Genomic DNA, 13,216 nt, shown 5'->3' with positions numbered 1-13,216 from the left:
TTACGCACCCCCCACTTTTTTCTGATGCCTTGAAAAGAGCTCTACATGATTGGGGTTTGAACTTGGACTAACGTTGAAGGACCTGAGCCTGGGACAATGAAGGCTATTGCTAATCAAATGAGAATGTGGTGCTGTGGTGAGCCGGTGAGCCTGTGTAATTGAAGTTTACTCCGACAGCCTTATTTAGGCTATGTCTAAGACTACTATTCTCCTCTCCATAACTCTAAAACTGATTTGCGGGCCCATCAGTTCCCCCCTAATCCAAAACAACTCATTCTTATGGGAACTCCTCCCCCTCTTCATTCGCTGGCCACTTTTAAAAGGTCACATGCAGCTCAGTAGAGGTCACTGCTTGGGAAACAAAGGCCAGCTCCTGTCACATGACCTAACCAACGGGACTGCAGCTGTGAACAGATTCTATGCCTTGCTAATGTTTTCCAGACACCTTTTCTTGCTAACCAAGTGTTTTTTTAAACACTGTTATGCCTTAGCTCTGGGGTTCACAAGTGGTTACTCAAAATGTTTCAGGGCATCACAATTAGAATTAGCATCACCCAGATAGTGAGATTTTCAATATAAAGAAAAGGAAAAAGATTTCATCCCACCAAGTTCCCAGAATTACAATCAGTTTTGAAAACAAATTCTAATGAAAACAATGCTTTAAAACGCTAAAATGAAGTATTTAGTAACTAAGGGGTTTGTACTCAGATTCAAAGGGCGTCAGAACGCCACCCATTTACCTCCACATACGTCCTCTGCCAAGCCTCCAGGATGGCTGCTGCCTTGTCCTCGTTCCAGTTGATGTGCGAGACATACTCATAACCCTTGAAGTGTTCGTACATTTGCTTGGGAGTCATTAACTGAAACATGGTCTGCAAGGCGTGGGCACTGTGATGGGGTGGAAAAGGCACAACATCAGCATCCCCAGGAAGCAGCTCTCACTGTGCAAAATCCCCACCGAGCACCCCCGACTCACTCGCAGCCATTCTGTCCTACATGAGCACATGTTTCCATTAAAATGGGACCTGGATGGTTATTTTATTTAATAGATTGATGTACCATATTAAAGGTGTAACCTTACAAACCTTTTACAGATACACCCCCAAATTAAATTAATAGGCAATTTCCTTTCTCAGTTTCTAGTCAACGAAACAGGAAGGGTAGTGGAGTAGATAGCCTGATCAGATATGCTGGGCTCAGCGCTGCACGCCTGCTTGTGCAGAAATCCCAGACGACAGCTCTCCCGAGGGAGAAATCTCAGACGGAGTGCCTGACACTTGACGGAGCGGAGTCCACAAGTGCACAGAGGATAATTCTTACTTAGCCGTCAGTCGCTGATCTTTCCCTTTAACAGTCTGTGATGGAGTTCAGCTCATATCATGTAACTCCAAACGGTATGACCAATTCCTCTTGCCTACTTTATAGTTGCCCCGATTTTCTACATAATGGGTAGATCTTCTAAAATCCTACTATCACTAACTACAGTCTTGATGAAAATGATAAATCTCGAAAAATTCCCTATAAGGTGCTTTTTTGAGCTGGTCTAGTCCACTAATATTTCCTAATATTCTATTACACCAGACAGCTAGCTAGGATAACAGTTAAGTATTAATACAAATACACTTGCAGACGTCAGAAGGGAAGTGGTTTCTGAGGAAAGGACAAAAAATAGATGGCTTGGATTTTCCTCCATGTGTTGGATTACCTGACAAGCTTTCCAGTGCTGTTCTTGACTGTGCCACCCACAATCAGTTCCTCCTGCCAGTGCATATACTTTCTGGATAATCCATGACACCCACCATTCAAAACAAGGGCCATATCAAGAGGCTAAAAATAAAAAGACAGCCTCATAATTACAGGAATTAGTAGGCAGGTCACATGCCTTGTTAAAATCCAGTGCATTAAGGGCTTGTTTGTTTCAGTGAGAACATTAAAAACAAGGCTAATGAGAGGCGTATGGCAAATCTTACAGCAAAATTTAGCTCTTTAAACAAACTTAGTTCCATAGACCAAAAAAGTCATTGAGAATGAAATCTTAAAAATAAAAATAACAGAAGTAAAAATGGGGGCAAATATCAAGTTTTTCTCCCTTCCCCTCCTGAGGGGCAATCGATGGCTGTACTTACTTTGGTTGCATTTTTGTTGGGGGCTGTGGCAGGGCAGTCTGGATCAGCCGGATTGAGGCAGGGCCGGTCCATGTAACCATGACCAACTTCAGCCTTATTCAGCATTTCCTCCCAGCTGTCCACTTGATAGTTTATTTTCTTTAACTCTTCTAGGAATTCCAAAGGGTCAAAGTTTGTCCACTGCAAAGGAGGCTTACCTCTGTGAAAGAAATTAGGAGGCAAGACAATGAAAAAGAGGCTTCCAAGCCCTGAGTAAAATAACAAGACTGAATCTATTGCATCTGGATTGTATGATGCTTTCTGGGGAAACAACTGTAATTCTGCGACCTTGGCACAAAAACCAAATGCTCCTTTCCAGTATACCTAGATGCAAACCTAAGTCAGGAAAATAATTCATGAATGAACATGGCAAACAGAGAGCTTATAAATTAACAAAGGTACCAAAGAATCTTAACTTGCTGATATAGTATATTTAATACCTAAAACCAAAATTCGCCAAATGGGTGTTTCTAAGCATAAGACTGAGACCTAGAATTAAGGGGTGGGGGGCGCAGAGGAAATCACAATGTCAAATTAGCACTTACCAGCCTAATAAATGCTTTGTAAATGTCATCAATCAAAATATTTGATCTCCATTACCTTTAATAATCCCATACTTATGAGCTCTCTCTGACAGCCTGGCAGTCAACCCCACAAGCCCCCTGCTGCCTCTGCCATCACCGCCATCAAGGCCACTTCCCCCCACACTCACTTTTGAATTTGTGCTGCTGACAGACCAGAAAGGCTTTTGGCTGCCTGTTATGTGGTTCAAACCACACTGTAGCTGCTTAACCAGGCTGAAGTCATTATTCAGAATCTCCCAACCAGAAAACACAAAACCCCTTATTTCCCACCTAAAACTGTACACTGAAGGTCAGGGTATGGCCACTGCAAATTGCTTTTGCAGATATGTGCAAGCTAGGAGAGAAACAATAACCCAAGCACTAACTCTTGCATAATTAACTGAAAATGTCTACACTGATTAACAATTATTCCTTAAATGATGCGGTGTACATAATATTCAACTGCTAAACTGTGAAGCATCCCCTACCATGACCTTCAAATATAGTGGATTTCCCTCTTAAATGCCATTAATGTGATCCAAAGAAAGGTTAGCATTTCACTTAACAGGAAGATCTTGAACTTCGACATGTACCCACTAATAAATTCTCTCCTTAAAAAATAAGCTAAACCTACGTTAAGTGCTCGGTGTACAAAACTGCAAATATTTTAAAGAGTTAAAAATCACACATACTCTGAAATAATTTGCATTTTATTTGCATATAAATAGGCTGGTAAAAGTGAATGAAATTTAATGATGCCTACAGAACTTTTTTTGAAAAGAGGAGAAACATTCTGCCGAAGTGCCCTCTCCCCCAACTATTCACTCAAAACATGCACATGGAATTTCAATGTTTTTATTTCTTGTCCAAAACTGAAATAGAATAAACAATGATAAGGTAACATCAGAAACATTCTAGAGTTTAGAAATCACAGACATCAGAAAACAAGATCACACACTTACAGTAGGTATGCTGTCCCAGACTGTAACTTCGCCCCTTCCCAGAAGCAGTCCAAAGGTGTAATAATTAAACAAGGGTAAAGATATTCTATTATCTGTCAAAGTTGAAAAGAATAGGCCACGCATTAGGCTAATGTATACCACTGGGCTATTTGAGAATTTTTGAGAATTTTTTGCAAACAAAAAGAAAATATACCTGATCCATGTAACCTGTTTCTGTGATAAGTTCTCCAGATTTATAACACAAATGTTCCAATTTCCATTGCCTATTAAAATAAAAAGCAGAGACAAAAGTTTCTTATAGTAATAAAAGAAATGTGTACAAAATCAGAACTACAGAACATACAGAGAGAACTGCAATTTTGATCACTTTTCAGTATCTGTCAAAATGAGCAGAGCTTTGCCAAATGGATTCAACAAGCTTGCTTTAATGAATAGATAATACTCAACTGTAATTAACATGTGGGGTGTTTATGTAAATGAATGCTACCCAAAGTACTTGAAAAGTCTTGTTTTCTTAAGTGTTCTCCCAATAATCTTGTTTACACCATTAATCTGCTTTTCCACATACATTAAACAACTTCAGGGTAGATAATTCAGAGTTGAATTATCACAAATTCAAAATAGGTGGGGACTAAATTAGTACGGTTTATAATGTATTAACATATATTGAGGCGGGAAAATATTACTTTTTTTTACTGGTAAATTATGTCCTTATTAACAGAGAGTGTTCAAAATGAACTTTCCTGCTCTTAACCACAAATGCTATAAAGAACATTACCAGGTAGATTGGTTTTCCACTTTACATTCTTCTATTCTTGTCCTACAGAAATTATATCAAATATACTGATCAACAATTACCTATACTATCCATCATCTATTATTATAGCATTTTGTTATCCCTAGAAGAGTGCTATATAAGCCCAGGCCTTCCCAAGTGTATTAGGGAAATGAGTCTAATTTGAAAAAAGAGAAAATTAGGAAAAGGTGGGGATGGGAACTCCAGGAAAAGAAAAAATACAAAGCTCCTTCTAGACTGTTCTGTTTCATTGGTCTCCTTTTTCTCTCTTTTATTAGTCACCCAAAAGAACGTTCTGGACTTCACCCTCTTCCTTGTGGAACCTTCCCATCCATCCCTCAGTGCCCTGCTGAAATGCCACCTTTTTGCTAAGCTTTTTCGATCGGTGCTGTTGAAAGTGACCCCTTTCTCTTGAACCCCAGAGCAATGCTGGTCGGCTCTCCTTCTTGACACTGGAGCACCTGTAGGAGGGACTGCCTGTGTTTGGCTTTGTACATGCTTCTCTGTATTGTCTTTCCTCTCCCTAACTTAGGCTGTGGTGGTTTCATTCCAGAACTCTTCCTATGCTTTTACTACATCCACAGCATTGCTAAATTAGCTACAAAGCTAAAGGGTAGTATTTGGTAAAGGTGTGTGAATCCACCTTACTCTGCCTACCTGTCCCCAGGAATTCACCACAGTGGCTCAACCCCCTATTTTTTGGTGACACATACCAACCGCTAACATCTGTAATGAATACAAAGTAATGAGAAGTAACTTCTTTTTCTTTTTTATTCTTTGTGAGGTGACTAAAGGCAATTCAAAGTGTAACTGTTCCAAAAACAGGTTAAGCAGTGAAACATCTTCAGAACGGTGGACAGCCATCCAAATGGCTGCTTGAAGGACCATACTCATTTGGGTATAGTGCCAAGATACTCACTGAAAATACATTATAAAGTAATGTAGTTCATATATTACTAAACTTCAGAGACAAATCAAGATTTTAAAAATCATTTCACGAGAAAACTGTTTGAACTAACACTTCCGCTGTACTCCCAGGGCAACTTTATTTGCTAAAACAAAGGGGTCTAAACCAGCAGCCTCTCCCCACCACCTTACCTGTTATACATATATACATGGACCCGGCTGGCCTGGAGCGCCGAGTCCAGGTGCTGTCGGAGTGCCTCCGTGGTCAGGACATTAGCACCGTCTTCCTTGGGGGTCTGAATCATGAGTTGAGGATTAAACATAGCCTCTTCTCCAATCTTCTGGCGAGTGTAATTTAACTCACGACTTACTCGCCCACCAACTGGTAAACACGTACAGGTTTCAATTAGAACAGCAAAATCCCCACAAATTCACATTGTTACCTCACTAAGAGGAGCAGGGTACACGATCAATGAACTCTGGTCACAGAAATGTATGGCTGATGTTTAAGGGGTAACATTCACTTTATTATGACTGGCAATGTTAACTCTACCAATAACAAACATATAAAAAATACTCACTAAACCTATTAACAATGGTCCTGCCTGTCACACACGCAAACCTAATGCATGCGTGCTTTGTGCACCTTCTAACTAACACACCATATGTATAAAGGGGGAGGGGGAAGGAAAACTTGAGACACTTTTCCTTGCAGACCAGACCAAATACCCCTGTTACAATTTCTTTCACTTGTATAAACAATGTGCCCCTGCAGCACATTTCAAGATAAATGGCTTCAATTTACACTCTTCTCCTAAATAATCTGGCAAAGGTAACAAGGAAATGTTTCTTCTTGTTGGAAAAAGAAACAAGGAAAGGTGGCAAATGTGTATTTAGCACAAAACTTGCCAGGAGTAGATAAATAATGTGATTTATGTCAGATGCACAAGGGGAAATCCCAGTTGAGAAGAACCAAATGTATCAGCCATGGCTGTCTTGGGAGGCCCTGGAACCTGCTCTCTCAGATTCACCTGGTCAGCATCCAGAAAGCACAAGTGCCAGGTTCTGAGTCACCTGGGGGCGGGGCTGCCTGTGTTCTGGAAGCTCCCCTGGTGATTCTGAACCCCTGCCCCAGCTTCTCCAGCAGGCGGCCAAAGCTGGGCATGAGAGAAGCCAGCACAACAAAGCACGAGTAATGTTGTTACTAAAAACTGCTTTTTTGTCTTCTTCCTCGGGTTCTAGGCTGTATTTCAATTAGGGTTTTAGGACGCGCCAAGCTCAGGGTGCTGCACTGTCTGGGGCATATGGAGGGAAAGGAGTTTTACTTCTCAACAGGGCCCTGATGGGAGCTGTGAAATGAAGCTCTGGAGAGGCTGCTTTGATTCAACACGGCAAATGGTAAGGGCTTTGAGGGAAGGCCCGCAGGGACAGCTAACAGAAGAGAATCCTCGAGCACCCTCACCCCTACACACTCCAGTTCCAAAAGGCACTGTAAGCTGAATGTTTACTGAAAAGCAGGCCTTCAGCTCTATCTTTTAGAAAGAACCCTCAGGGATCATCTTAGCTTTCCCACGAGGAGAAATCCTTTTTCTTCAAGTTTAGTATTCAAGGACATAAACATTGGGTTTGAGCAAGTAAATAAGTACTGGGAACAGCGGGTTGTTTAGTTCTCTTGGCATATTTTATAAACAAGGGAGCAAGCTAAAAAGCAAATAATGCCCTCATTAGGAAAACTAGTCCAGATTCGCAGACTGGCAGAGTCATCTGTGCAGGTTCACGCAGATGGCCAAGGCCACTGTGGAACTCTGTGAGGTGAGGCTGAACATACTGTGGTGTGTTGGAGAGAGAAGAGGAAGAGGGAGGGCGGGGTGGGGGAAGGGAGGTGTAGGAGAAGAGAGAGAGAAATGATCATTGGCTATAAAAACTATTTAGATTCTGCAGAAAACTTTGGCAAATAGCCCAGTGAACTGCTGAGGCCCCAGTAATCAGTTTGAAGTTGAAGACCATAGGAAAAAATAGGAAGCAACTTGCAACAGGGCATGCATTTACATAACGCCATAGGCCTTCTCAGGATGCTCCATAAAAGCTGCCTGCAGGCAGGGTCTGGCTCCTTCTGGCAGGAATCACTGTGTATTATGTCAACCAATTAGTGAACTGAATTACACTCAATCCACATTCTCTAGAGATAGAAAAGCTGTATGAGCACCACCCCACCAAAAGCCAATTATTAGTCCAGAGGTCACTCCTGAAAAGCTACAGAGTTGCACACCAAGGAGCTCCAAATAGCCTTTTTGAAGAAAAGCTCAACCCCTCCTTTTTTCTGGCTATCAGACATCAATGCCCCTTGCCTATCAATCATCTGTACCTGCCTCCTTAAGCACTGGCATAGCATGTGACTTCTCATGCTGCTTACAAAGTCGTAACGCCAGGTGAATTCAGCCATGAGGTAGAAACAACCACCACCAAAGCAGGACCATAGACCTCCCCGCGGCCCACTGCCCCCCCCGCCCCGCCCCTGCCCAGCAGAGCGGCTGCCTACAACTATAACCAATAAGGTAATGACCCAGGAGAGGAGTGCACACAGAAATAAAAACCAAATGCAAGGTTCATGCTGCTAAGAACTAACTAAACTTTTCTAGACCAATCTCATAATGGATCGATTAATTTACCTCAGGGGGTTTCAGAAATGATGCTATTTCCTACAAGACATAAAATGTATCTCAGGGATTCCATAATGTCACCTTTTTTGAGTTTTTAAGATGTATATTTAAATAAACACCTATATTTTAATAAAGGGGTACATTTTTCACATCTCTAGAATTGAAAACCTTTTTGCTCTTCCACCTCTTTACACTAGTGATAAATATGAATATTTTGCTAACATGACAACCACTTTCAACCAAGACAAGACTATTATCATTGGTAGATTTAGCAACTAGAGTTGAAGGACCCTGAATTCTAGTTTCCACAACCAGCTATGCTGTATCCTACTTTTGAGTATTGTTAAATTAGATTTACTTTTCCATATTACATGACCATATTTTACTTAACACTTCATCTTTTATAAACAAATATGAATGTTTCTGCAAAACTATTCAGTAACTTTTCAAAAAGTTTAGTTGATATCCACTTTCTTTGATAAATAATTGTAACATGATTCATTCAGCCAGCAAGCATTTGTGGGGTTCATGCTATGTGCTGTGTATTGGGGTGTGTGGTATATTAGCTCCAAGAGGCTCGATGGCCAGTGAAGCAAACAGGCAGTACACAAGCAAACCAATGTGGTAGTTTCATGGCATGACAACTGGCATGGAGGAAATCAAGGTGGCGATGTCATGTGAGTTACTGGGTGGTGGGGCAGGGGAAAGGCCACTTCAAATGGAGTTGCCAGGGAAGACCTAAAAGGAAGAGATACTTATGTTGACTCTGAAGACCTGGGGAAACAGCATTCTGGCCAGAGGAACTAGCAACCACAAAGTCCTCAGGTTTGGCTTGCAACAGGGAGAGAAAGAAGGCAAGAGTGGCTGGAGCTTGGTGAGACCATAATCACGTCATTCACTTGGTTGCACTGGTAGACTTAGCTCCTTCTCAGGTGTACCTGTGTCATAAACTGCACAGCATGCATATGGTCCTACATCAGTATTCACCCAAGTCACTCTAGAACAAGCTACCAGGAACAGAAATCCTTTTGGACAGGGTAGTTTTACAGATTCACTGACTTTTGTGACTCTAGCAAATGCCTATCCTACATCACAGCTGGGTAACGGCCCTGAGGAGCTGTTCCTTATCTTGCTGTCTTCCTTACCATGCAGGAGTGTGAAGCTATGGTCTCAGGAAGCCCTTTCAAGTACTGAAATTACAGGTGTGGTTTGGGGGAAATGGTTTGCTCCCTTCTCTTTACCATTATCAAGGTCAAAGTACTTTTTTAATTTAAAAATAATCTCATATTTATGAAATACTGCATAGTCATTTTTGAGTACTGAGCGGAATGACCTGTAAGATCCAGCATTTGTGATATAGATGTAGGTATACAGCCATGTGAACAGTGGTTATTACTGTGCAGTGGTTTATGAATAATATTTACCCACTTTACTTTTTGGGGTTTATCTCTATTTCTTAATCCTTCTGCAGTAAACATGTATAATTAAAGACTCTCACGTGACAAAAAGAGAAAAATACGAAAGCTACTTGACAGGCATCTGTATTAAAAATAAACTCAATGCAAAAATATTATGCATCTCTATCATATTCTGAAGTCCTCTGATATTTTTTTCCTTCTTCCAAACTGAACAACTGTAACAACAAAATAACAACCAAGCTTTCTGAACAACACTCAGGAAAACTGTTACTTAGGATCCCGGACACAAAATAAACGTTTATATGTGTGTGGTGCTTTCCACTTGCAAAGCCCTTCACACTCATTATTTACTTATTTTTAAACATTTTGCTTACTGCTAACCCCAGTCAAGATGGGGCAAGGTGGAATGGACAGGCAATGGGAACAGATATCAGAAGACCTGGGTTCTGAGTCCCAGTCTTGCCACCCGAGCCACTGAAATTTGGGATATAGTTGAGTCTCAGTAACCTTCTCTGTAAAGTGGAACAAAAATGATACTACTAACCTCATAGGATGGTGTGAGCACTGACAATTATATGAAATTTCCCAAACCCTTAACCAGGTGCCGAGCAGGCATCCATTCATTTATTTGTTTATTGCAGGGCATATATCATCACCCTTATTTTACAGAGCAGGAAACAGAGCTGCAGAGTTTGGGTGACTTGCCCAAGGTTACCAGCTGATGCGAGGTGGAATCAACCTTTAACTCTGAGCCCAACTGTCCTGCAAGCCTCAGGGCTTCTGTGCACCAGCTGAGATTATGAGTTCAGGAGTGCCAAATTACACATACCGGACTACCGTAAGCTCACAGATAAGAGTTTTCAGAATGCACAAAAGTATTGCACAGGACAAATACCTGGTATCTTTATTTAAAGGACAACAATGTTGCCTCTCAGATTTTTCACCACCACTGAAAAGATAGTTTTTTTTTTTTTCCATAGGGCCCCATGGGCAGTAGTAGACAGGCCCCATTTCCCTCTGGTCCTCAGAGGTGCCTGTCTTAGAGGGGGCAGAGAGAATGAGGGCACACAAGGAACAAGCAGCCCTAAGCCTCTTTACCTACAAATTCTTCCATTTTGTTTTCCAGAAATCTGAGGCTTAAACCAATTCTTTGAAAGAGGCAGGGTAAAAAGCATCACTTCTGCTGATCCTGTCCTCTGCAAATCAAACCAAGTATAGTTTTCTAAGGTGAAGAGGGGCCAACATAGGTAGGAAACCATTCCACTCAGGGGTCCATACCCCCAGGCCAATGACATTCCCATCCATGGTAGACACCAGACGGTCCCCATGATGTTCTGCTGGATTGTTCCTCAGCACGGCCTTTCACACAGAGCTTAATAAACATCTGTGGCATTCATGCAAAAAGCTTTTGGCAAAAGCTTATTGTGATTCACATAAAGATGTTCTGAAGGACCAACCAAAGTGTTTTTCACAATAAATTCCAAGTCCTTTCAGGGAGGCACTGTCCGTTGCCCACTCACCTCGGTGCACACTCAGTGTGTCGGATGAATAAATGAATGAACAGCCTCAATACAGAGCCTTGGGAACAGGCAGTCATCTGTATAAGATATTAATTCTCCCCAAAGCCTCAAAAGTCAATCAGTCAAAACAAATGACCCTTTCAGCCTGAAAAGTACCCACTCAGAGTCCAATTAGGAAAATGGGGTCTGTGTATATGCAAGTGGGGCATTTGCATTTGATTAATCCCATGAATTATCTAACAGCCTCTAGACAGATCCCCCCCCCCCTTTAGTTGCTTCAGGTCCTTCTTTCAATCTTGTGATTAGTTATTGTGAGCATGAAAAAGTGCAAATCTCTAAAAGGGTGTAACTGTAAAATTATTAGCACCAGCTCATTTTCTAAACTGAAAAAAATGAAGATTCAGTAATTTGGGCAATTGGCTGAGAACTCCTGGGCTGTGAGTTTTAGTCACTCTTCCACCCATCTCTTTTATTCATGACTAGCCAACTGCTGCTTAAGCTTCTGGGCTGTTTTTCTCCTGGTGGGATTGTGCCCTTGGGCGTTGCCATGGGAAAATGCTAGAATCATATAGCCCAAAGAGAATCTGTCTTCATGAAGTGAGCCCAGCGCGATGAAGACAGCAAAAACAAGAGCAGGACAGACACACTGCGACGCCTCCCCAGGGACTGTGAGCGGGGAGGAGGGCCAAGCGCAGTGGCAGTAGCGGCTCTGAGCATGCGCCTGCTACTAGCCCCCGCACCAGCTGTTTGCGGTACCATCTGTTCCCACCCGGGCTGCTTCCTCTGAACGGCGTTCCCCGAATCCGCCAGCTTGCCCTGTCGGACACGATCAGGTCAGCCCAGCACCCTGCCCACACTGGACCTGCTGCCTGCCACAGCTCCCCCAACCCGGTATTTCTCACAGGGCCACCAGCTCCCAACATGACACTGCATCTGTCAGGAGGCCCATTCTTCACTGGTCACTTGCTGCTGTGGCAAATCAGGGCTGGGGTCAACCCCACCTATGACAGGCTGAGTGAAGTCAAGCCTGCAGACCCCAGGATGTTGGATGTTGCTGGCTTCCAGCAGAATGTGGCAGCGTAGAGCTCGGCTCTATCCCTAACTGCATACTTGCCCAGCTGTGAACTGTCCCAGGTCCTACCGTGATTGCACCCAATTGCTCAAGTGCTACGGGCAAGCAGATGCAAACCCCAGTCCTGTCCTTCAGCAGGAGCTGAGCAAGCCCAGGAGGGTCTGACACAGAGCAGCCTGCTTGCTCAGAGGCAATGCTGGACCAGGAAGCAGAACCCAGGGATCAAAGACAGCATGCTGTTATCAAGTTCTAAGTTCTTAGTGAAGGCCTCCTAATGTCTTCATAAGGACACAAAGCAACTGAACAACAACAAAACCAAATGCTTGCAAGGGCTGTGGGCTCTCTATCTAGTAGTCAGGCTGTTGCATGACATCAACCCCGGTTCCCTTCTCCCAGCTTCTGTGGGGCGGATATCACCTCTCTGCTCTAAACAGTCTTCTTGCCATGATCCAGCCTGGGCCTCTTTTCACTGGCCTCCTGCTTGAGTGGCCTGGGAAGCGGGGAGACAATGTGAGTCCCCACCTTCGCATACAGGCTCCCTGGCCCCTGTGGAACTCCATGCTGGCCCGATTTATCTCCCGCACCGACCCTTCCCTCTGCATCTGTGTGGGGAGACGCATGTCACTGGTCACTTGGGGCCACTTTCATGATTGTGTGGCCATCAGGATTAGCTGGATTAGGGGCTGATGCATAAGGACCCCCTGGTGCTGTGAGGAAGTTTCATCACTAGGTCAGCATGGTGTGAACTATGTTCTGTCACCACCACCACTCCTATAGTCACCAACCGAAGAAAAGTGGGGGTGGGGGGAGGGTGGCAGAAAAAATGCTTCCAGAGCAAAAATGCATGAACTCCTCACAGCAATAAAATCCCCCATGATGCATTTCGAAGGACATGAAGGATTGAAGACCGTCTCCCTTTTAAACAAGAAACCTACAGGATTCTTTTCTTACCCATAAAGAATTTCATGGGTCTGAGAGTGGCGGTAGGTGGAATGGTAAGCATAGCTGCCATAAGACACAAGGGAACTTCTATTCTAGCCCTTTGCTAAAACCAGTCAAGCAGTTTGGGAAGAGAGTCAAACTGTTGGAACCTTATTATGTTCAAGGCGAACTAACACCTCCACAATGGTCAATTCTCAATCTTCTAAAGATGC

At 43.0% G+C, this 13,216-nt stretch overlaps 1 protein-coding gene across 4 annotated transcripts in view; it reads right to left on the bottom strand.

Moving 5' to 3' along the window:
* Positions 1 to 13,216, bottom strand: part of PTCH1 (patched 1) — a gene marked incomplete at its 5' end in the record, with an annotated part of 59,119 nt that overhangs the window by 33,832 nt on the left and 12,071 nt on the right. For all 4 annotated transcript variants that reach the window (XM_082623292.1, XM_082623289.1, XM_082623290.1 and 1 more), the window contains 6 exons: positions 741 to 888; positions 1,706 to 1,827; positions 2,127 to 2,325; positions 3,691 to 3,782; positions 3,884 to 3,953; positions 5,585 to 5,774. In XM_082623292.1, the coding sequence (XP_082479418.1) occupies positions 741 to 888; positions 1,706 to 1,827; positions 2,127 to 2,325; positions 3,691 to 3,782; positions 3,884 to 3,953; positions 5,585 to 5,774 (821 nt within the window). The remainder of the gene's footprint in view (positions 1 to 740; positions 889 to 1,705; positions 1,828 to 2,126; positions 2,326 to 3,690; positions 3,783 to 3,883; positions 3,954 to 5,584; positions 5,775 to 13,216) is intronic.

The sequence above is a fragment of the Mesoplodon mirus genome (assembly GCF_964341445.2).
Source record: "Mesoplodon mirus genome assembly, chromosome: 1".
Taxonomy (NCBI): Eukaryota; Metazoa; Chordata; class Mammalia; order Artiodactyla; family Ziphiidae; genus Mesoplodon; species Mesoplodon mirus.
Note: the sequence above shows the minus strand (reverse complement) of the source record. Positions and strands in the feature narration are given on the sequence as shown.